At 35.6% G+C, this 26,097-nt stretch overlaps 1 protein-coding gene across 9 annotated transcripts in view; it reads right to left on the reverse strand.

Moving 5' to 3' along the window:
* Nucleotides 1–26,097, reverse strand: part of ECD (ecdysoneless cell cycle regulator) — a 46,488-nt gene that overhangs the window by 17,562 nt on the left and 2,829 nt on the right. For all 9 annotated transcript variants that reach the window (XR_006209108.1, XR_006209107.1, XM_007095693.3 and 6 more), the window contains exons 3-13: nt 24,071–24,188; nt 21,642–21,729; nt 21,359–21,537; nt 20,222–20,414; nt 19,546–19,674; nt 17,591–17,719; nt 15,609–15,694; nt 5,894–6,000; nt 5,576–5,759; nt 3,929–3,996; nt 2,223–2,437 (exon numbers count right to left, since the gene is read on the reverse strand). Coding sequence is in view for 7 of the 9 variants with exons in the window: in XM_007095693.3 (XP_007095755.1) it covers nt 2,223–2,437; nt 3,929–3,996; nt 5,576–5,759; nt 5,894–6,000; nt 15,609–15,694; nt 17,591–17,719; nt 19,546–19,674; nt 20,222–20,414; nt 21,359–21,537; nt 21,642–21,729; nt 24,071–24,188 (1,496 nt within the window). In the remaining 2 variants the exon portion in view is untranslated. The remainder of the gene's footprint in view (nt 1–2,222; nt 2,438–3,928; nt 3,997–5,575; nt 5,760–5,893; nt 6,001–15,608; nt 15,695–17,590; nt 17,720–19,545; nt 19,675–20,221; nt 20,415–21,358; nt 21,538–21,641; nt 21,730–24,070; nt 24,189–26,097) is intronic.

Raw genomic sequence — 26,097 nt, forward strand, 5'->3', positions numbered from 1 at the left:
TAATAGGCCATTAGGTTGGATGGTAGTTACAATAAAAACTAAACAATGTAAAATTGAATTCTAAATTAAAAAGGAAATTTCTTATCCTTAATGACAAAGTAAAAATGAAATCTAATAAACCTTACAATTTAACACACACAATAGAATGTGGTTCTAAAGATTAAAACACACTTCTTTCTAGGAAAAGTTTTTATAAATTGGACTTCTTCCCCATTCTGAAATAGCCCAAGGGAGATAACCAGGGTTAAGGAGACATATTTATAACTTACCTAAGAGTTGTAAAAGAAATAAAAATGAACATTTTATATATATATATAAGAACCTATTTTTTTTTCTAAATGAAAGAAACTAGATTTCTTTTTTTTTTCCTCAATGAAAAAACTTCAAGTAAAAACCTGAAGTTCTGCGGAATTCAACCACAAAGATTCTGATTATTACCTGAGCCTCTGGTTTCACAGGATGGGGAAAGGATTTGAAAGACTGTAGTGTGATCTATAGACTATCTTTGCTATTCAAAGTGCAGTTCAAGCGTCAGTAGCACGTGCACTGCTTTGATGCTTGTTAGAAATGTAAAATCTCAGGCTTCACCCCAGACCTTACTTAACTAGAATTTTGTTTATTTTCTATGTTTTACTTTTATTTTACTTAGATCTTTAGATGGTTCATATACATATTAAAATCTAAGATACACTACTTTAGATAAATCTAACAATACGGTTTCTTGGTTTTTATGAGGTCTGGGCAATAATGGAAATGATTCTAGTTTAAATGTAGTTTAGATGATGAAAGCAAGGTGAGTAACATTCATTAAGGGCCTTATTGTGGGTTTTACTGTTGTCTCATTTGGTTCTCATGTTAATCCTACAACATAGGTATTATTGGTTAATGGATATATATTCACAGTGGGTGGCTCAACTGGATTTCAAACCCTAATCCAGAAATTCCACTCTCCTTCATAATGTCTTTGAGGTATAGGTTAGACACTGATGGTATAAAAACTAGGATAAAAAAGAGTGTAAGATGAAGTCTTAATATGGTTCTAAATTAAAAAAGAAAAAAAACAAACAGTATTAAGACTTGAAAATTATTTAGATATTTTAGATCCTTTCTCTTTTTTTAAAGTCAGTGTAAGCTGCGAGTAGTAGAATGCAACTGCATAATCTGACCACATCGCATGACTTTTTAAATCCTGATAACAGAAGAACTAATATAATTAAACTTAAGGGGCATCTCAGTGGCTCAGTTGGTTAAGCGTCCAACTTTGACTCAGGTCATGATCTCGCAGTTTGTGAGTTTGAGCCCCCCATCAGGATCTCTGCTGTCAGCCTGGAGCCCGCTTCGGTTCCTCTGTCCCCCTCTATTTGCCCCTCCCCAACTTGTGTTCACGCTCTCTCTCTCTCTCAAAAATAAATAAACATTAAAAATTTTTTATTTTTTTTTAATTTTTTTTTTTAACGTTTATTTATTTTTGAGAGAGAGAGAGAGCATGAATGGCGGAGGGTCAGAGAGAGGGAGACAGAATCCGAAACAGGCTCTAAGCTCTGAGCTGTCAGCACAGAGCCTGACACGGGGCTCGAACTCACGGACCGCGAGATCATGACCTGAGCCGAAGTCAGCCGCTTAAGTGACTGAGCCACCCAGGCGCCCAACATTAAAAATTTTTTTAAAAACTTAAAAAATAAAGGGGCGCCTGGGTGGCTCAGTCGGTTGAGCAGCTTCGGCTCAGGTCATGATCTCACGGTTTCTGAGTTCGAGCCCCGTGTTGGGCTCTGTGTTGATAGCTCAGAGCCTGGAGCCTGTTTTGGATTCCGTGTCTCCCTCTCTCTCTCTGCTCCTCCCCCGCTCGTGCTCTGTCTCTCTCTCTCTTTCTCAAAAATAAACATTAAAGAAAAAAAATTTTTTAATAAAAATTAAAAATTAATTTTAATCATACATTTATAATTTTAATACATTTATAAGTAATAAATGTAATACATCAAAAATAAAAAAATAAATTATATTTAGGAGAGTAAAGTTAATAGTCTTTCATCCTAATAGTTAGGGAAACATTAGCAGTCTTACATTCTTATTTATTTCAAATAAAAAAATCAAATTTATCACCAAAAAATGATCACAAATCAAAAAAAGGAAAGAAAAAGAGAAACTAAGATAAAATATAGTTTTAGCTTTCCTTCATAATATTAAGATATTCAGACACGGGAAAAGGTTAAACACACACGTACCATTTGCTTCTGGGTGGTGAAACTTTTGCCAACACTGGTATTTGCCAATTCCTGGTCCATCTGGGCCATGTATGACTTGAGATCATTAAGAGTTCCTTTTAAAGATGCTTCTTCCCCAGTCCCCTGTGTTTTAAGATCCAAGTCATCATCACTGTCTAAACATTCAAAGTCTTCATCATCCAGATCATCAGAATCTGATTCATGAGGTCTTGGCCCTACACAGACCCCAACACAGAAAGAGCCACATGGTAATTTCTTCTTGAGTAATTATACCTTTCAAAAGAGTTAAATATTATCTTCATAAAAGGACCAATATACACAAATTAACTTCATAAAAACCCCTTCCAGAAAATGGTACTGCTGGCAGATATTTTCAGAAAAGTACATAGGCTGAGCTGAAAAAAAATTTTTTTTTTTAAATGAGAATTCAATTACTAAAATTTTTTTAAAAATTTAAAAACTACATGAATATATTTTGATACAAATATTCAAGCCATACAGAGTTATTATTGTCTCACAGCTCACTCTCTTCCCAGAGTTAAACATCTTTTAACAGTTTGGTGGGCATCCAGGCCTTTATGTAGTCCTACACATATGTATATAAACATAAGGTTCTTTTTTTTTTTTTCACATACATACATATTGAACTATGGTTTGCTTTTCCACTTATTTATATGTCTTGGAAGTCCTTCTTTGTGAAAACATAGATGGACCTTATTCTTTCTTAAGAATGCACAATGTTTGGGGCACCTGGGTGGCTCAGTCAGTTAAGTGTCCGACTTTGGCTCAGGTCGTGATCTTGCGGTTCGTAGGTTCAAGCCCCACGTCAGGCTCTGTGCTGACAGCTCAGAGCCTGGAGCCTGTTTTGGGTTCTGTGTCTCCCTCTCTCTCTGACCCTCCCCCGTTCATGCTCTGTCTCTCTCTGTCTCAAAAATAAATAAATGTTAAAAAAAAATTTTTTTTTAAATGCACAACGTTTCATAACACAAACGTACTACAATTTTTTTAACCATTTCCTTCTCCGTGGACATTTGGGATATTCTAATTTTTTGCTATTAACAATGTTGCAATCACCTTCTTAGCACATTATGTCTTTTTCATAGTGAAAATTCCTGGCAATAAATTACTAAGTCAAAGGTTATAAATTTTCTAGGATACCAAACCACCGTGAGAAAGACAACTTACAGTTCCACGCTCACGGTTTGACAGTGCCCATTTCTTTAGCTCTTGAGAAAACTGGGTATTGCCAATCTTTAAAATCTTTGCCAATATGATCGGCAAAAAAATAAGTTATTTTGTATTGTGTATTCACTTACTAGAAACAGTTAAGTCTTTTCGAATATTTGTCTATATTTCTTCTTCAAGGCACTGCCTATTTAAATCCTTTGTTGACTTTTAAATTTGGGCTATTTGTCTTTTTATTATTAGTGTTAAGTACACTAAGTCTAAAAGAGAATAAACAGCATTAACGTGGAAACCATATCTGGCCACATAGCATTCACTCATTCAAATAATGAACGAGCAGCAACTATGTCAGGCACTGAGCTAAGCATTCTCTGCAAAATCATTCAACTGGGCAGAAGTTCATGGTTGAAAGCAACTTAAAATCATGAAGAAAAAGCAAATACTTTGACTTCCAATGCTCCAGTGCTCTAGCCACAGCCTTGTAGTTTCAAAATGAAAATAAACATCGCACTGTAACTTACCTAAAATCTTGTCAAAATAATTAAGAAAAGAATCTGCATCAAAAGTGATTGGAGCCTCAGAAGGTTCTCTGCAAGGTTAAAGGAAAAAGACCATTTATCCTAAACATAACTCTTTGGAACTTTTTTTAAAGCAGTGCCATTCTTAGGAACACTACCAGATATAGGATCTCAAGAGGTACACCAAGAAAAACTGTAGTTTAAATGGTCTTGAGGGCAAAAGAAATGGGAAAGACTGATGTAAGAAAAGTAAAAATTGCACTTTGTTTATGCACATTTAACTTATGCCAATTTAGGGACCTACCCACCATCTACCTCCCACAAGATATATATAGCATTAGCAGAAGAAATCACTTATCTGAGTTAATTTACATAAAGTCTATTTCTTTAAGAACTAAACCTTTAAAAGTAAATAAGAATATACCTTTCTTTATCTCTGCTTTCTTAGAGAATACTGAACATAAATTTTAATCTTCTTATGAGGCTTAAGAGCATCAACATGAATAAAGATATATTTGCTATACAAGTAACAATTCCATCTATCTTATTTTCTTACATTTATTTGCCAAATGTAACTTCCCATTTCTCCTGTTATTATTTCTTTCTCTGATGAAATCTTTTATTCCCCTCTTTTGAGTGTGAAGCTTACAATCTGCTTGTTGGGTAGCAGATCTGAAGTGTGAGTCTGCTGAGAGCTAGATGTTAAGAGTCCATAAGGCTCTGAGTAAAAGTTTAAAGAGTAAAATGCAGTTTCCTTGCACAGCTCTGGGATGGAAGCTTTTAGATCTGTTGAGCAGTCTCTCTGACTTACTTTAAGAATTGCTGGGAATGCAAGCTGGTGCAGCCACTCTGGAAAACAGTATGGGGGTTCCTCAAAAAAAGCTAAAAATAGAACTACTCTACGACCCAGCAATTGCACTACTAGGTATTTATCCAAGGGATACAGGTGTGCTGTTTCGAAGGGACACATGCACCCCCATGTTTATAGCAGCACTATCAACAACAGCCGAAGTATGGAAAGAGTCCAAATGTCCACCGATGGATGAATGGATAAAGAAGATGTGGTATATATATATAATGGAGTATTACTCGGCAATCAAAAAGAATGAAATCTTGCCATTTGCAACTATGTGGATGGAACTGGAGGGTATTATGCTAAGTGAAATTAGTCAATCAGAGAAAGACAAAAATCATATGACTTCACTCATATGAGAACTTTAAGAGACAAAACAGATGAACATAAGGAAAGGGAAACAAAAATCATATAAAACCAGGGAGGGGGACAAAACAGAAGAGACTCATAAATATGGAGAACAAACTGAGGGTTACGGGAGGGGCTATGGGAGGGGGATTGGGCTAAATGGGTAAGGGGCACTAAGGAATCTACTCCTATAATCATTGTTGCACTATATGCTAACTAATTTGGATATAAATTTAAAAAAAATAAATAAAACAAGTTAAAAAAAAAAAAAGAATTGCAAAGGATCAGGCTATTAAAAATATGACTCCAAAAAAGTCATCAGGGTACTAGGCACCAAAAGAGGGAAACATAGCAGTACAAAAAAAAAAAAGAGTGGAAATGGCAATGACTAGATGACTTTAACATCTGGGTTTTAACTACTTATATATTTATACTTTAACACAAATTACCGAGGCAGCTCTGCTCCTTTGTGGGTTGAGACTTTAGATATGAAAGCTTTCATGCTCTCTGAGACTTGAGTCAAGTCATAGTTCTGTTCCTCCTTCTTGGAAATGGGCTCTGCTTCTCTTTTGCCAGCAGCTTCCTGCAGTAGCTGGTCCAGCTGATCTGGTGAGAGATCTAACCACTGGTCATCTGAAAAAGAAGAAAACATGATACTGCCATACTATACTCACATGGCAGGTACTCTCAGAGAAGGGGCCTATGAGACCTAGTGGAATATTTTAATTTTTCCTCACCCTTCTGCTCTCTCTTGGCCCATGACTTACCATCTTCTGGGGGAAGATTAGCTTCTTCCTTCTTAAGCTCTTCTATATCAAATGGTGTGGTCTGTAATAAGGTTAAGATTTCTTCACCTGGGCTCGGAGCAAGAGAGCTATAAAAAATAAAAGACATGGGGATTTTTTTATAAGACAGCTCAGAATAATAATCACAAAAAAATATTTTAAAGCTGGAGGCAATTATCTAGTCTAATTTGTTTTTAAGCAATTGTTTTAAGTTATAGACCCCTTTTTCTCAAATAAAATCTTACCAGTAACTCTAAAATATAAAAGAGCTCAAAGAAAAAATGCTTTGTACAGCAAAGGAAACCATCTACAAACTGAAAAGGCAACCTACTGAATGGGAGAAAATATTTACAAAAACATATATCTGATAAAGGGTTAACATCCAAAATATATAAAGGACTCATGCAACTTGATAGGAAAAAACAAATGTGATTTAAAAATGGGCTGAGGACCTGAATAAACATTTTTCTAAAGAAGGTGTACAAATGGCCAACAGGTACATGAAAAGGCACTCAACATCACTAATCATCAGGAAATGCAAATCAAAATGAAAATGAGATATCACTTCACACCAGTCAGAATGGCTACCACCAAAGAGACAAGAGAGAATAAGCATTGGTAAGGATGTGGAGAGAAGGGAACCCTTGTGCACTGTTGGTGAGAATGTAAACTGGTGTAACCACTATGGAAAAAAGTATGGAGGTTCCTCAAAAAATTAAAAATAGAACTACCATATGATCCAACAATTCTACTTCTGGGTATATATGTAAAGAATATTGAAGAGATACCTGCATTCCCATGTTCACTGCAGCATTACTCACAATAGCTAAGATATAGAAACAACTTAAGTGTGCCATCAATGGATGAATACAGAAGATGTGCTATATCAATGCAATGGAATATTATTCAGAGAAATATATATGAGAAAGAAGGAAATCCTATTATTTGTGAAATGGATTGACCTTGAGGGTATTATGCTAATTGAATAAACCAGACAGAGAAAGACAAATACTGCATGGTATCACATATATGTGGAATCTAAAAAAAAGTAAAGCTCATAGGAACAGAATAGATCAGTAGTTGCCAGGGAGTAGGAGGTGAGAGAAATAAGGAGAGGTTGGTAAAAGGGTATATAGTTTCTGAATACAGTCTGAGGATCTAATGTAAAACATGGTACCCATAGTTGATAACACTGTATTATACAAATGAAATCTGTTAAGAGAGTAGAACTTAAATGTTCTCACTGCTCCCCCAAAAAGATAAATATATGAGGTGATGGAATTGTCAATTAACTAGTTAGTGATAATCCCTTCACATGCACATATCTCAAATCACCATGAAAAAAAAAATCACCATGATATACATTTTAAATATCTTTAGATTTTGTTTCTCAATTATATCTCAATAAAGCTAAAAAAAAAAAAAAACTGCTTTGATTAAAATGGAGTCTGGAGGCTCAGAGATATATCTACTTCACCTTTGCCTTTCACTCTGCAGCAGGCTGCACAGAACACCATCTTGAAGCTGCTGACTTAGTGCAACTCTTTTAATTTATATATAGCATATATATATGAGGAAAAGAAAACCCTGAGGAAAATACGAACTAAAATGAATCTTGCATGTATAATATGCTAGGCTAGCACTTTAAATACATTTTCTTATTGGGGTGCCTAAGTGGCTCAGTCGTTCAGCTCAGGTCATGATCTCACGGTTCATGAGTTCGAGCCCTGAGTTGAACTCTGTGCTGACAGCTCAGAGGCTCCAGGCTCTTTCTCTCTCTCTCCTTTCTCTCTCAAAAATAAACATTCAAAAAATTTTTTCCAAAAATGCTCAACAAGATATTAGCCAACCAGATCTAACAATACATTAAAAAAATTATTCACCATGACCAAGCGGGATTTATACCTGGGATGCAGGGTTGGTTCAATATCCACAAAACAATCAATGTGATTCATCACATCAATAAAAGAAAGGACAAGAACCATATGATCCTCTCAATAGATGCAGAGAAAGCATCTGACAAAATACAACATCCTTTCTTGATAAAAACCCTCAAGAAAGTAGGGATAGAAGGATCATACTTAAACATCATAAAAGCCATATACGAAAGACCCAACACTAATATGATATTCAATGGGGAAACACTGAGAGCTTTCCCCCTAAGGTCAGGAACAAGACAGGGATGTCTACTCTGGCCACTGTTATTCAACACAGTATTAGAAGTCTTAGACTCAGCAGACAACACAAATAAATAAAAGGCATCCAAATTGGCCAGGAGGTGGTCAAACTTTCACTCTTCACAGATGACATGGTACTCTACATGGAAAACCCAAAAGTTTCCATCAAAAAACTGCTAGAACTGATTCATGAATTCAGCAAAGTTGCAGGATATAAAATCAATGCACAGAAATTGGTTGCATTCCTACGTACTAACAATGAAACAACAGAAAGAGAAATCAAAGAATCGATCCTATTTACAACTGCACCAAAAACCATAAAATACCTAGGAATAAATCTAACCAAAGAGGTGAAAAATCTATACACTGAAAATATAGAAAGCTTATGAAAGAAATTGAAGAAGACACACAAAAAAATGGCAAAATATTCCATGCTCCTGGATAGGAAGAACAAATATTGTTAAAATGTCAATACTACCCAAAGCAATCTACATATGCAATGCAATCCCTATCAAAATAACACCGGAATTCTTCACAGAGCTAAAATAAACAATCCTAAAATTTGTATGGAACCAGAAAAGACCCCGAATAGCCAAAGCAATCTTGAAAAAGAAAACCAAAGCAGGAGGCAGCATACTCCCGGACTTTAAGCTGTATTACAAAGCTGTACTCATCAAGACAGTATGGTACCGGCACAAGAACAGACACTCAGATCGATGGAACAGAATAGAGAACTCAGAAATGGACCCAAAAACATGGCCAACTAATCTTTGACAAAGCAGGAAAGAATATTCAGTGGAATAAAGACAGTCTCTCCAGCAAGTGGTGCTGGGAAAACTGGACAGCGACATGCAGAAGAATGAACCTGGACCGCTTTCTTACACCATACACAAAAATCAACTCAAAATGGATGAAAGACCTAAACGTAAGACAGGAAGCCATCAAAATCCCTGAGGAGAAAGCAGGTAAAAACCTCTTTGATCTTGGCTGCAGCAACTTCTTACTCAATATGTCTCTGGAGGCAAGGGAAACAAAAGCAAAAATTAACTACTGGGACCTCATCAACATAAAAAGCTTCTGCACAGCAAAGGAAACAGTCAGCAAAACTAAAAGGCAACCAACAGAATGGGAGAGATATTTACAAATGACATATCAGATAAAGTGTTGGTATCCAAAATCTATAAAGAACTTATCAAACTCAACACCCAAAAAACAAATAATCCAGTGAAGAAATGGGCAAAAGACATGAATAGACACTTCTCCAAAGAAGACATCCAGATGGCCAACTGACACATGAAAAAAATGTTCAACATCACTCATCATCAGGGAAATACAAATCAAAACCACAATGAGATACCACCTTACACCTGTCAGAATGGCTAACATTAACAACTCAGGCAGCAACAGATGTTGGCGAGGATGCGGAGAAAGAGGATCTCTTTTGCATTGTTGGTGGGAATGCAAGCTGGTGCAGCCACTCTGGAAAACAGTATGGAAGTTCCTCAAAAAAACTAAAACTAGAACTACCCTACGACCCAGCAATTGCACTACTAGGCATTTATCCACGGGATACAGGTGTGCTGTTTCGAAGGGACACATGCACCCCCATGTTTATAGCAGTACTATCAACAATAGCCAAAGTATGGAAAGAGCCCAAATATCTATTGATGGATGAATGGATAAAGATGATGTGGTATCTATATACAATGGAGTATTACTCAGCAATCAAAAAGAATGAAATCTTGCCATTTGCAACTATGTGGATGGAACTGGAGGGTATTATGCTAAGTGAAATTAGAGAAAGACAAATATCATATGACTTCACTCATATGAGGACTTTAAGACACAGAACACATGAACATAAGGGAAGGGAAACAAAAATCATATAAAAAGAGGGAGGGGGACAAAACATAAGAGACTCTTAAATATGGAGAACAAACAGAGGATTACTGGAGGGGGTGTGGGAGGGGGATGGGCTAAACGGGTAAGGGGAATTAAGGAATCTACTCCTGAAATCATTGTTGCACTATATGCTAACTAACTTGGATGTAAATTAAACAAAAATTTTTTTAAATACATTTTCTTATTTAGTCCTCTAATTACTATTATAAGTGATAATCCTGTTTTATAGAGGAGAAAACCAGAGCTCTGTGATATTCTATAACTTTTACAAGGTCATTGAGTTGGACAGCAAAAGCTTGAAATCAAGTCGTCTGATACTATTTTATGATCTTCCTACAATAAACTAACGAGGAAATATGCACAGAAATTATCTATATAATGAGCATACTATTTTATGATGGCAATGTAACCTGTTTTTTTTTTTTTTAATGTTTACTTATTTTTGAGAGAGAGACAGAGTGTGAGCGGGGGAGGGGCAGAGAGCAAGGGAGACAAAGAATCTGAAGCAGGCTCCAGGCTCTGAGCTGTCAGCACAGAACACGACATGGAGCTCTCATGACCTGAGCTGAAGTCAGACGCTTAACGGACTGAGCCACCCAGGCACCCCAATATGACCTATTACATAAATTAATGGAAACCTGAACCCTGTCTGAGCTATTTAAAAAAATTTTTTTAATATTTATTTTTGAGAGAGAAAGAGCACGAGTGAGGGAGCGGCAGAAAAAGAGGAAGACACAGAATCCAAAGCAGGCTCCAGGCTCTGAGCTGTCAGCATGGAGCCCAACACAGGGCTGGAACTCACGAACCACTAGATCATGACCTGAGCCAAAGTCAGAGGCTTAACCAACTAAGTCACCCATGCTTCCCTGACCTATTTAGAATGGAGCAAATCAAGTTATAGAATGGACTTACATTTATTTAATAAAGATCTGCATACCTTGCTAAATCATGTGGGTGACAGGACATTATCCCTACTCCATATTATGAAAATATTATTAGGAGAGAGAAAAGAAATACACAAATAATCATAACAAGTTACAAAATATAAAATCATATAGGAATACCAATGCTATGTAGAGTCACAGGAGATGATTACATTAACTACAAGAAAATTAAAAAGGAAAAGAGATAATGGACATAGTTGAGTTAGGACTTAAAGAATGGGTAAGATTTTGACAAGGAAGATAGGGTAGAGAAACTTCAGGCAAGAGGGGAAATGAACATTTGTATAGAGGCAGAGAACTGAGGAACATGTTCACAAAGCAAATGGTGTTCAGTGTGGCTTAAGTGGGGCAGACAGGGCTGAACAGATGGACTGAAATGAGAGCACAGTGAGCCTGAAATGGCTAAGTTTGGACTCAATGAAATAAGCAGCAGGTGATCACTGACGGCTTCTTTTTTATTTTTAATTTTTGTTTTAAGAGATTTAAATAGTGCAGACAAGTATAAAAGATGACCAAAAAAAAAAAAAAAAAAAAAGATGATATAGCATATCTTTACCCACCTAGAATTATAACATTGTTATACTTCTAATCTAAAGGTATGATTATACTTTGACACTTAACATAAAAAATTAAACAAGTAACATATACATTTCCTTAAAAATTATACATAAAGCTAATATTTTTCCTTTGATGACCAACACTATCAGTTCCAATCCATCTTGTTGCTACCCAGAAATGATTGCTCTCACAAATGCCCTTCTGGTCCACTGAGTGTGTATATGTGTGAATGTCTGTGTGTGCGCACACACGCATGTGTACGTATCTATGTTGTAACTGCTGTTTGTTCTCTTTCCCTGGAATTTTATCACCCCAAATACCTATATGCCTCATTCCCTAACTTCACTTATGTGTCTTCTCAAACTAAACCTCCTTGGAAAGTCCTCCTTGACCAAACTATCTAGAAGAGCAGCCTAGACCTCTCTGTCCCCACACCCTGTTTTTTTTTCTTTAAAGCACTGATCACCATCTAACAGCATATAGTGATTTATTGTCTTTCTCCTACATTAGCACGTAAACTCCATAAGGGCAGGGAGACTTTGGATTCGCTTACTGTATCCCTAGTGCCTGGAAATAATAAATATTGGTTGAATGAATATATACATGTCTATAAGTAATATATAGTATTTTATGTATTAAAACTTTTTATATGTAATAGCATCCATACTGTACACATTTACAATATCCTTTTTTCATTCAACATCATGTTTTCAAGACATATTTATTTAGATCAGTGGTTTTTAACTGGGGACAATTTGCCCCCAGAGGATATTTGCAATGTCTGATGATATTTTTGGTTGTCAAAATTAGGGGCAGGGTGGACAGCTATTGGCATTTACTAGGTAGAAGCCAGAGATGCTGCTAAACATCCTTTAATGCACGCAACAGTACCCCACAACAAGGAATTATCTTGTACAAAATGTCAACAATGCCAAGGTTTAGAAACCTTGGATTTGGTTTACATATATTTAGCTAATCTCTGGTTAAGTAATGGATAGTAGTCTATCCTACAAACACACCGCAATCCATTTATCTACTATTGATGGATACTTACACTGTTCAATTTTTCACTATTACAATCTCTAATAATTTTTAGGAGAGGGGGTAATATGATTAAAGATATATTTCAAGCATATTCTCTGGCTCTAATGGTTGCACTGGAAGTGGAGAATCACTAGAGGTTGGGAAGCAAGTTTAGGTATTGTTATAGTTCAAGAAATAAGTGTTAAAATATATATATACATATTAGAGTAGGTAGGCAGCAAAAAAGAAAAATGTAAGACACAAGATAACAATAAAAAGGATTTAGGGGGCAGCCTGGGTGGCTCAGTGAGTTAAGCATCTGACTCTTGATTTTGGCTCAGGTCATTATCTCATGTTTCATGCGATGGAGCCCCATGTCAGGCTCTGCATTGACACGGGGCCTGCTTGAGATTCTCTCTCTCCCCCTCTCTCTGCCCCTCCCCTGCTAATGCACATGCACTCTCTTTCCTTCTCTCTCAAAATAAATTAAAAAAAAAAAAAAAAAAAAAAAGATCTAGGGACTGGATCAAACGAGAGCCAGGAGGTCTAGGTGATAAGAAGGATGGTAGTCTATTAAAAAAGAGAGTGGGAAACAGTCTCTGACATTAATCTAAGTATTAAAAAAAAAAAACCCAAAAAACTGGGAATTCAAGAACAGGTCTGGAGGGAGATGTGAGTTTGGTTTTAAATTGTTTAGAAGTTATCCTGGTTTGGGGAACAGGAGTCTCTTCTGCAGCACTATTTACAATGTTGGACATTTAAGCTACTTATAATTCTTTCTCCAATAGTAAAGGTGTGTTGAGTAAGTCATGGTACATCCATTTGCTGAAATGTTGTGCAGCTCTTTAAAATTACACTTATAGAGGCGCCTGGGTGGCTCAATCGGTTAAGCGTCTAACTTCACCTCAGGTCACTATCTCATAATTTGTGGGTTCGAGCCCTGTGTCGGACTCTGCACTGACAGCAGGGAGCCTGCTTGGGATTCTCTCTCTCCTCCCTCTCTGCCTATCCCCCACTCATGTTCTCTCCCTCAAAATAAATATGTAAACTTTAAGAAAAAATAAAATAAAATTACACTTATAAATACTTTTTAATGTCATTGGAAAATGTAAGATGGTAATAAGTAAAATTATGGGCAGGATACAAAATTTTTATATAGTACAATTTAAAAAAAATCAACGAGATGGATATGGGGAAAAAAAATCCTGGAATGCAGTAGATCAAAACGATAATAGTAGTTGACTCTTTGATATATATTTTTTCCTTATTACATCTTTATTTGCTATAATGAGTGAATACATTACTTTTGTAACAACAACAAACTTCATTATCTATTTAATATTTATTTATTTTGAAAGAGAAAGAGATAGCACGTGCAAGCAGGGGAGGGGCAGAGACAGAGGGCCAGAGAATCCCAAGCAGTCTCTTCACTGTCAGTGCAGAGCCCGATGCAGGGCTCAAACTCACAAAACTTGAGATCATGACCTGAGCCAAAATCAAGAGCCAGATGCTTAACTGACTGAGCCCCCAGGCGCCCTAACAAACTTCCATTATTTAAAAATAACTACCTAACCACCAATCTATCTTATTTTGTGTGAGGAGCCCTGATTCTCCTACACATGAGTCTAATTTTCTAACATCTCTTTAACCCAAGTCTGTAAGGTGATGTGTCTTCACAGAGTGGCCCACAGAGGTGGATGGGAATCATCTGGGGCAGATTCTCCTAAACATGAGGCCACCTCTTTTCCTCTTCTGACTCTCTTTCTCAAGTTTTCTGAAATGATTCCCTAAGAAGGCATCCTCTTTTTACCATCAATTACTGCCATAAAACTGATGGGAGCAGGACAAAGACACACGCAGACACTTCTGAAAGAGTAAACACTGCTGTAAAGTCATTATTATCTCACAGACACTGAGGTTAGAGTTCTCGCAGCATCAACTTTGCTTCACCAGTCCTCAAAGAACATTCTATTACACAAATAAGTGATGTTTGAGATGTAAGCAAAATGAATGAAGTTCAAAACCAATTAAGTTTCCTCCAGGGAAAAAAGAAAAAAAAGTCCAACAAATGAAAAACACATACAACTTGGGACGTTTTAACCATGATATATACAAAAGCTATTGCTTTTATATTATTTAATAGCTTTGAGTATCTCAAATTCAATTTTACAAACATAAATTGAGTTTTTTCCAATACTCAAAATCTGACCTTTGATTCCTGAGCTCAATAAGACCAAAGTTTTCTGCTTGAGCTCTATTTTCCTTGGTGCTGCACTGACTAGGAAGTGACCTCAGGTGACAACTCAGATAATGAGGACCTCATCTATTGTGATTTTCTTCTTTCAAAGGGTTCTATTTCCTTCAATTTTGGCCCAATTTTGTTGTTCTACTGTGTCTTCAAGTAACTGTTTCTTAAATTCCATCCAGAGTTTATAATTACACTTGGCAGGGGGTTAGTTGGATATGTTACTCCACCATTATGAGAACTTGACTTTATAAAATTTTAAAGGGGTGCCATTTCCTGCCAACCCTGTGTTCATTTCTTTCTTTTTCTAGGAAATGTATGGCAGGTTAGAATGAGATGTGATTTGAAAGCTGACTGCCTGCTTTATCCTATGTTTCAGCCTCTCCTAAATGTAGCTAAACACAGTCAAGGGCTCCTACAGGAATTAAGCACATGCTCGATATCAGACTGCCTGAGTTCAAACCCTAGATCTGTCACTAATTAGCCGTGTGACCTTTGGCAAACTACTTAATCTCTCTTGGCCTCAGCTGTAACTAGGGAATGATAATAATCATACTTATTTCACAGGACTATAAGAGAGATCAAATTTTTAAGTACCAATACACTTTGTAAGTACCAATAAACATTAGCCGTTAGGTGATGATGATGATGACGGGTGCCAGATCCAGTGATCTTCTGTAGCAACACCTCCTCTCTCCCAGTTCATCCCCTTCAGCAGTCATGATCCTTGCCGTTAACTCTTTAAATACAGCAATTCCAATTTCTGCAACTATCTCAAGAGTGAGTAACTCCTTAACATCTGGCAGGTTACCACTCTTGCTGCCATGGTTAGGTAGTGATAAACTCACCTTTCTGGCCGGTTTACTGAGAGTTGGAAGTAGTTCTTTGCCATTTCTAGCCTTGCCTGGTACTGAGCAGAACCTTCTATCAGACCCTGAAAGAAAAAAATCATAACATTATTTACATGGTATCACTGAAATTACCCACTCACCAGCAATTTTCAGGGAGGCAGTGTATGATATGTTGTTCAGGAATCACGAGGCCTGAGTCCTAGTCCCTGTTTTGTCATTGATGTACCTGTTTGGGCTCCATTTTCTCCAAACAAGGGGACTAGGCTCTATGTAGTGGTTCCTAATCCTTTTCACCATTAAAGACCTCTTTCCAATTTGGAAGATTTTCTACCATTTTCTAGTACTTTATTGGTTATTAAGAAATAATTGATTTGTAATTAATTTATAAAACAAAGTACAAATAGAACCAAAAAATAGCATAATCTCATTTTCACTGCCATTTCTGCTTTTCACATGCATGTTTATTTTGGCATTTGTACTTAATATTTTACACTCTTTCGAAAATATACTATGATATCATAAGCACTTTTCTATATTGCTACAGTCTTTATATGATATTTAAAAAAATTTTTAATTCCAGTATAATTAACATACAGTATTATATTAGTTTCAGGTATATAACATAATAATTCTATACATTACTCAGTGCTCATCACAAGAATTGTACTCTTAATCCTCTTCACCTACTTCACCCATCCTCCCACCTGCCCTCTGATAACCATAGCTAAGAGTTTGGTTTTTTGTTTGTTTAGTTTGTTTGTTGAATTCCACATATGAGTGAAAGCATATGGTATTTGTCTTTCTCTGACTGACTTATTTCACTTGGCATTCTACCCTCTAGAACCATCCATTTTGTTGCAAACGGCAAGATTTCATTCTTTTTACGGCTGAGTAATGTTCCATCGCATATGTGTGCGTGTGCGTGTGTATACACATACCATACCTTCTTTATCTATTTATCTAGTGATGGACACTTGGGTTGCTTCCCTTGGCTATAAATAGTCTTGGCTCTAAATAATGCTGCAAAAAACATAGCAATACATGTATCCCTTTGAATTCGTGTTTTCATTTTTGGGGGGTAAATACCAGTAGTGAAATTACTGGATCATATGATTATTCTATTTTTAATTTCTTGAGAAACCTCCATACAGTTTTCTACAGTGGCTGTACCAGTTTGCATTCTCATCCATGGTGCGTGAGGGTTCCTTTTCTCCACATCCACACCAACACCTGTGGTTTCTTGTGTTTTAGATTTTAGCCATTCTGATTTAGCCTCACCATCTCTGAGGGTTAGTGATGTTGAGCATCTTTTCATTTATCTGTTGGCCATCTGTATGTCTTTGGAGAAATATCTGTTCATATACCATCATATTCTTAATGGACTTTTCTACTTATTGGATGTTTCCTTAAAATAGATTATTCAAAGTAAAGGTTCTGAGTTTGAACCTTTCTATAGCTCCTGGAACACACTAGCAAATTACTTTCCAGTTAAAGTTCTATCAATATGCAATGTTACCAGCAATGTATAGGGAGTATTAATTTGTACTTTCAATAGCATTAAGCCTCATTCAGATCCTTTTTCACATATGTGAAAAACTAATTCTGTTGATACATATATCTTTACTACTTGTGAGAGTAAATATTTTACAAGAAATTTATTAGTTGTCTTTTTGTAATTTTTTTAATCCGTGTCTTTGCTCATTTTCTATTTGGTGTCTTCATATTTGCCTTATGATTTGCATAAATTGCTCTTCAGATACAAATGATAACTATCATAATTTTATATAAACATTATTAACTTTTCTAAAATATTGGAAACAGTTCATAGTCACTCCCTCATTAACACTGAACTAGAATGGTCCCTTTTAACTCTAGCTTCTCTAATAATGTTATACATTAAATATGGACCATAGATCTCTAATTCACTAGCTTGATTTCCCCTGGACTGTACAGTTTTACAAATGCATTGCAAGTCCTACCTTAAAGTAATCATTCTTTTTCAGACTTTCAAGGAAGCCAGCCCAGAGTGGTGAGGTAGTCATGACGGATTTCTTGGAGTCAGAAAAATGTGGGCTACATTTGGAGCATAAGATTTCAAATCCATGAGCCTAGATAGACAGAATTTTCATCATTAAGTTATTTTCTCTCCATTTAGTCACACTTAAGAACTAGGTGATTTGACATATGGACATTTATAACACTTTGAATTTTATGAAAAATGTGATTATTTCTAATTTTTCCATTTAAAAAAAAGTTTATTTGTTTATTTATTTCTTTTGAGAGAGAGAGAGAGAGAGATAACGAGCAGAGAGGGGCAGGGAGGGGCAGAGAGGGAAACAGAGGGAATCCCAAGCAGTGGGGCTCAAACTCATGAACTGTGAGATCATGACTTGAGCCAAAATCAAGAGTCAGATGCATAACTGATTGAGCCACCCAGGTGCCCCTCCAATTTTTCAATTTCTATATAGAAATTACTAAAAATTATAAAGGGAAAGCAAATAATGCAAAACAAAGATTCTTATTCTCTTCAAAGAGATTTCTTGCTGATCACAAAACCAGAAATTTAAACTTATTTGTTGTTTGCTTAAAAAAAGGCTTAGAAAAGGCTTCTCATCTAACAGAAAATATAAATGAATTCACCATGGTCTTAGATATAGTAAAGGGAAGGAATCATATCATTTTAAGGGTACTTTGATTAAAAAATATAATGAATGCACATAAAATAAATTAGATAGGGAGCTTTCCTGATCACTCTAGAGGAAACTATAATTACCAATTTCTTGCGTATCTTTTCAGAAGTAATGTATGCACTCAAGCAGATATGTATCTGTGTCTGTATATCCTATTCCATCACTAAATGGTAGCATACACACCGTTCTAAACCTTGCTTTTTCACTAAGTCATATGCTTTGGAGATCATTTTATATGATCACACAAATTTATCCAATTCACTTCATAGGCAGGTCGTAATTTATCTAACTATTCCCCTACTAATAGATATTTGGTAATTTCCAATCTTTTGCTACCAGAAGTAATACTGTCATGAGTATCATCAGATCTATGTACACATGTAAAATATATGGAGGATAAATGTTTAGAAGTGAAAATGCTGAGCAGAAGAGTTGTGTACTTTATAAATTGATGGATATTGACAAACTGTTCTAAGAGACTGAATCAATTTATATTCCCATCAATGATGTTTGAGAGTATCTCAAATATGTATTTCCACCAATCCAGTATATACTATCAAACTTTTTGATACTTGCCAAATGTAAAAAACACTATTTTGTAGCTTTAAGTTGCAGTTCTTTTATTATGAGCAAGGGCCAACATTTTTATGTTTAAATTAAAAATCATCTGTATTTCCTTTTCTGTGGACTGTCAGTTCATGGTTTCTGAACATTTTTAATTAATTAGTATTTCTTTTCATACCGACTTGTAGGAACTCTCTATATATTATAGAAATTAGCTCTTTTTTAAACTGCAAATATAATGCTTTCTTCAGGTTTACTATCTCTGACATTAGCTATGGGATTTTTCTTTCCAACACACAAATGCTTAATTTTTAATAATTAAAGTTACCAGTCTTTTTTTTTTATAGCTTCTGATTTCAAATCCTGTTTAAAAAGGCCTTTTCTACTCAAATTATCAAAAATTCTTCTGTGTTTTCAGGTATTATGGTTTCAATGTTCTCATTTAAATATTTCATCCACCTGGAATTTATTTTGGTATAGGTGTGAGGGAATGAACTTTAACTTTTTGGACAGCTTCTTAGTTGTTCTATTATCATTTCCTGAATAATACATTTTCCTTCTTGTTTGAGAGCCACATTCTCATGTAAATAAGGTATATTTCTAGACTTTCTATGCTGTGCCATTATTTATTAAGAGCCCTTTTACCTAAAGGAAGAATATAAAATTTTATGGTTCATTACCAACTTCATGCCCAATTCATGGGCTCGGTATTGGGGATGAGATGGAGGAGGCATCTTGTATCCACTCCGCCGGTCTGGCACAAACCTTTGTTGCACCAACTGTGCATACAGACATTTAGTGAAAGTGACCTGGACATTGGGACACAAAACACATTGAGTCTTCCTGAAAGTAAAAATTCAGTATCATTTCACAGTTCTTCTTATGAGCTTCATATTCATATGAAATGCAAAGAAGATCCAACCTATTTACTGCCTACATTTTTTAGTAACAGCTTTATTGGGATACAATAATTCACATACCATAAAATTAACTGCATGATCTATTTTTAGTTATCACTAATGGAATTCTTATCAGTTACATTATATGGCAGTTTAGGTGGGTAGAAGATAAAGAATAATTCTTAATTCTCTGGAAGAAATGAAATGTTTTATTCTTAAGAAGAAAACAAAATAGGAAAAATGTGGCCAGAAAATATCTAGGAAACATTTAGATACAAACTAGGGAGTGAAATCTCTTGAAATCTTCCTCCACTAGAATGGGAGAAAAGAAAAAAAAAAAAGTGTATTAACTTGAGATGAGGAAGCAGAATATTTCCAGTTTTTTCTAGTGCACAATTAAAATGATGTTCAACTCTCTTGCCAGTGAGGAAACAAATAACCGGGAGAGCTATCTTACCGATGCCATTATTCGTGTTTCAGGCAAGAAAGTCTTGAAAATACGACAGGCTCGCAGGTCAATAGGGTCCCGTAGGTAAAATGCTTGGACTCCTGCAGCCACCAATCTGGGGCGCTGCTTTAACACCGCTACAATACCAGCTGGAAGGAAGCAGTGTGCTCGATGAAGGGAGGCTTGAATTTTTTCTGGGTATCTGTGACAGGTAACATAATTATTTTTATTTTATGATATGTAAATATCTAGCGTTCTTATAGCATTTAGTTCCCCTTGTCTTGGTTCATCAAGAGATGTTGAATGACAAGGAAAGTGAAGATAAAGCTACCATATACACTAAAACTGCAGAAAAGAAGAGAGAGAAAGAGAAAAGGTAGGAAGAAATGGAAAATAAAGAAAAGGGACTAATGTAGTTCAATAAAAACAAAATGAAAACTCTACTATTTTTTGGAACAAGAATAAAATCAGAGTTTATTCTTTTAAAACAATGGTACAAAGTATGCTGAAACAAAGTTAAGAGAGATTTTTATATTGTTAAAACTTGAATGGTAGTAAACATTGCCTAGGTACTCAAATGTGAAAGGTTGAACTAATATGTTAGGTAAAGACTGTCTTTTCGGCATAGAGCCTAAAGTGTTCCACACAGACCAAAGAATACTATACAGAGTCCCACAAAGCACACTATGCTCCCTTAGGTTTTCATTCCTAAAGGTCTCAAAAAATATTGAAGTAGGATCCACGTGCAGTGCAGAGACCAACGAGGGGCTTAAACTCATGACCCTGCGATCAAGACCTGAGTTGAAATCAGAGTTGGATGCTTAACCAACTGGGCCACCCAGGCACCCCAAGGTCTCAAAATTTTTACCTATGGATATAGATAGAACTTAGCCACAATATCTAAGTAAATAAATGCAAAAATATTGGGACTGCAATATAACATCTATGATTGGGAATTAAAAGATACATCTGTTCCTTAATTTTAAAACATGTAAATTTAATCTGTTGTTAGTCACTTTCATGAAGGATGAAGACAGAATGAAAATGAGCATTAATCTAGGTGAAAGAAATTCCACATTCAGTGGAAGACTTGAACCGCATTAAATCAAAAGGCTCTTTGACTAGCACTGAAAATATTTTTCTTACCCTCTAATGCGCCTATTCACAGCAGCTTGTATAGAATCTGAAGCCAAAATTTTTTCTGGGTGTGTTGAGATTATATTCAAAGCTTGTGGGATTGTAGGGGGTGTGGAGGGTAACCAGGATACTGCTCCAGGTTTCCTTGGTGCAGGAATAATGCACAGCTCTCCCTGGTGGAAAAATACCTGCAAAATGATACATTTTAATTTTCATTCTGGGCACTGACAAACTCTAGGTACTAGTAACATGATTTCATCTCTGTAAATTTTCCAAACTTGGATACACTTACTCTATTGGCACTATTATCAGGATCCAACCATTTAGGGAGAAAGTCAGCAGCTTCTATTAACAAGAATTCACCATCATTGTCTTCAATCCTTTTGCAAAAGAAATTCCAATTATGCATTCAAAAAGCACATATATGCTACGAATCAAAACACATTTATTCTAATATGTTCTCTTTCATTTTAGTTAATGTATGAGTACATGCTATGTACAGATTGTTATAATAAAGCAAAATATTTCAGACACCATGAATCTCTCAGGGAGATTGTAAGATTGAAAGAGGAGTTGGAGGGAGATGATAAGGAGAGCAAATTAAGTACATAAGTAAATAATAACAGACACAAATATGAAAAACATACAATTAGGTGTCAAAAGAAGAAAAAAACCCACATAGAGCCAAGATAAGGAAAGCCTTTATGGAAGAGTTACTTGGACCCTGAAAGATAATTTTGTTTTGCCTTATTTGTATTATTTTTTAAATTTAAAATTTTGAATAGGTAAGACAGTCACATGGCTAAACTTTTAAAAAGTACATAAAAAGTTCTGCAATGGAACAGTTTCCTTCCTACTTTTGTCCCTATATGCCCCATTCCTACCCTCCAACCATTGTTATTTTTTGTTTATCCTTCTAGGTTCACTTAAGCATAATCTAGTTAATAGGAATATAAACTCTTATTTTCTCTTGTCACACAAAAGGTAGATTTTTTCTAGATTCTAGATTTTTTCACTTTTTATGGGTGGAGATATACGGAGAAAAGTTGAGATGTTCTTGGGAGAGGGATTAGCAATGACAAAATCATGGAGGTGTCTATTTAAGGTAGATATTTGGAGAATGGCACTAGTAAAGAACAAGACTAGAAAAGCACAGTTATATCATTTTGGGAAGAGCTTTAAATGTCGGCAGAGTCAATGAGAATGAGCTTGGTTTTATTCTATTCTATTTTTTTTTTTAAGGAATGAATGGTTTTAAAGCAGTGTAGAAAAATGGTTAGGGCTCTACCTTAGGAAGATTAATCTGGCAGAGACATAGAGGAAGTTCTTTCTTTTTCTAATTAAAAACAAGGGGCACCTGAGTGGTTTAGTTGGTTGAGTGTCCGACTTTAGCTCAGGTCATGATCTCACAGTTGGTGAGCTTGAGCCCTGTGTCGGGCTCTGTGCTGACAGCTCGGAGCCTGGAGCCTGCTTCAGATTCTGTGTCTCCCTCTCTCTCTGTGACTCCCCTGCTCACACTCTCTTTCTTTATCTCAAAAATAAACAAACTTAAAAAAAAATTTAAAAACCAAATCCCCAACAAGACAGTAGATGCCTATTAGTCAAAGAGCTTTATAGGCCTGGTGTGTAGGTATGCACCATCATTATATAAAGATCAGAATCCATACACAAAAGGCATTGTCCTCCCCTATTACCATTGTAAAGATAGAAACATCTATCTTGGAGTTTGTTCATATAAAATTCTATCATTTATGAAGAAATTACTGACAATTATTTTTAGGTGTGATAACAGTAGCGTCTAAAATAAGAATTCTTATCTATTCTATTTACATCTTAAAAGTATTTAAAGATAAAATGGCATAGTATTGGAGATCTGCTTTAAAATAATCTTGCTATGTAAAAGGAGTAGGGGAAAGGAGGAGGGGAAAGCTATGGGTAAAGGACCATGAATTGGTAATTATTGGAGCTGAGTGAGGAGTACACGTGGGTTCATTCTCTCTACTTTCATGTTTGAAATTTTGAAATAATAATACATTTTCAGAGTTGTTTTTCTTTTTGTTCAGCTGGGGAAGAGGTTGGGGGAATGGATTAGAATTTGGGGGCTAACAGGAAAACTAGAATAACATGCGGCAAATGGGTGAAACGCCCTCTGCTGACACAACTTGGTAATTACAGAGAACTATCAGTTTCCATTTTAAACAGTGTTACCTACTTTGCTTTCAATACTGTTCACTAATTTTTCTTTAAATTTTTCTGTATGTGATTTCTCAACATATATGCGGGGGGGGTACACGCTATGGTAAAATAGAGGAAGACATAGTAAAGAAATCTGTAATGTATATGTATATGTATATGTATATGTATACATGAATGGAATTTTTTCTACGATTTTGTTTTTAAAGAGCAGTACACCCTTTGGTATTGTTTGAACTTTGTTTACCATCTGTATTTGGTCTTTCACAATGAGAATAATTTTTAAAAAGCTAAAATAGGCAGGTTTCGTTTAAAAATTTAGAAGTTAAATTCTCCAATGTACTTTAATTTTTCCTCAAGAAAAGGAAGTCACAAGAAAAAAGGAAGAAAACACACAAGTCACTTTCAAAATCTATGTCTCAAATTTGTTCAATCTCTACCAGACTACCAAAAAATTTTTACTAAGTGGATAAAAATGTGGTCAGTCTCAACAAGAGAATTCCTTTAGATTATTAAAATAACTAATACCTTGCTACTAACTCTGGAAATTCCTTTGTAATTTGCTTTACTACATAAACAATAAACCATTCATCCTCAATGTTATCCCCAAACTTTGTCATGCCAAACATATGAGCAGGAACATCTCCTAAAAACAAGAGAAAAGCAATCATATAACCAAATAAACTTGTCTGTGCACATAAACATACAAGTAATCATTCAATTAAACGAACATTCATTGACTGACTATACTGTAGGTATCACAGCTGGGAGCTGGGGTTGCAACTCTGAACAGGATATAAAAAGCCCACCCTTGAGGACCCATAGACAACCGGAGACAAGACAACCACACCATCTCAAAACAAGATAATGAAACAACAACAACAAGATAATGAATGGACATATGCACTGAGGGCTCTGTGACCATAAAGAATATCTGAGCTATGTTCATGTGGAAGAATGACCAGAAGTAGGCTTTCCAGAAAAAGAGAATAGCATGTGCAAAGGCACATAAGCATGACAGACAATAAAGTGTTCTAGGAATATCAGGAAGCTAGATTTAGATGGAGCAGGAATTTTTTAAACAAGTGCATTATTCAAAAATATGTAGAACTTAATACACTTTTAAACAAGTCAATAGGTCAAAGAAGAAATCACAAAGGAAGTTAGAAAATACAAGGAGACAAATGAAAACAAAGATGTAACATACTAAAAGCAGTGCTAAGAGGAAGTTTATAGTTATAAAAGATCTCAGATCAACAACCTAACTTTACACCTTAAGGAACTAGAAAAAGAAAAAGCTAACCTAAAGCTAGCAGAAAGAAGAACATAATGAAGATTAGAACAGAGATAAAAGAAATGGAGAACAGAAAAATAACAGAAAAAAATGAACTAAGGTGAGCTGGTTTGTTGAAAGATCACAAAATTTACAAAATCTTAAATTAGTAAGAAAAAAAAGGAGACACAAGTAACTAAAATCAGAAATGAAACAGGCAATATAACAACTTATACTACAGAAATAAAAAGGACTATAAGGAAACATATGATATGAACAATTGTACACCAACCAATTGGATAACCTAGAAGAAATAAGTTCATTCTTAGAAACACACAACATATCAAGACTGGATCACTAGAAGGAGACTGAATTACTTCTGGTTACTAGAAAGAGACTGAATCAGTAATCAAAAAACTTCCCAACAGAGAAAGGCTCACTGGAGAATTTTAGCAACATTTTTTTTAAACTTTTTTTTTAATGTTTATTTATTTTTGAGAGAGAGACAGAGTATGAGCAAGGGAGGGGCAGAGAAAGAGTGAGACACAGAATCTGAAGAAGGCTCCAGGCTCTGGGCTGTCAGCACAGAGCCCGACACAGAGCTCGAACCCAGGGACTGTAAGATCATGACCTGAGCTGAAGTCGGATGCTTAACTGACAGCCACCCAAGCACCCCAGAATTTTACCAACATTTAAAGAAGAATTAACATCAATCCTCCTCAAACTCTTACAAACAACTGAAGAGGAGGGAACACTGCCAAACTCATTTTATGAGGCCAGCATTACCCTCATAATAAAGCCAAACAAAGACAATATAGGAAAACCATGACCAATTTCCGTGGAACACTAATGCAGAAATCCTCAAGAAAATACTAGCAAACTAAATTCAACACATGAAAAGGATTGTACACCATGACCAAGTAGAATATATTCCTGGAATGGAATGTGTATGAAAATCAAGAAATGTAATCTACCACATTAACAGACTAAGGGTCAAACAAGCACATTATAGAGTGTTTTTAGAGCTGCCATGGCAAAAACAAAAACAAAAACAAAAACAAAAACAAAAACAAAAACAAAAACAAAAACAGGTGGGAAGAACATCCCAACTAACTCTTCACCTCACCCCAGGTCTCTCAAATTTCTTCAACTAGAGAAGCTCCAATTAAAGTGTCTATTTTTATCTACCTTATATATTAAACTTCAGTTTTAACTTCATCCAGAAGCAATGGGGAACTGGTGAAGGATGTTAGGCAGAAGAGTAACATGATCAAATTTGTGT

Source organism: Panthera tigris, chromosome D2 (assembly GCF_018350195.1).
Source record: "Panthera tigris isolate Pti1 chromosome D2, P.tigris_Pti1_mat1.1, whole genome shotgun sequence".
Classification (NCBI taxonomy): domain Eukaryota; kingdom Metazoa; phylum Chordata; class Mammalia; order Carnivora; family Felidae; genus Panthera; species Panthera tigris.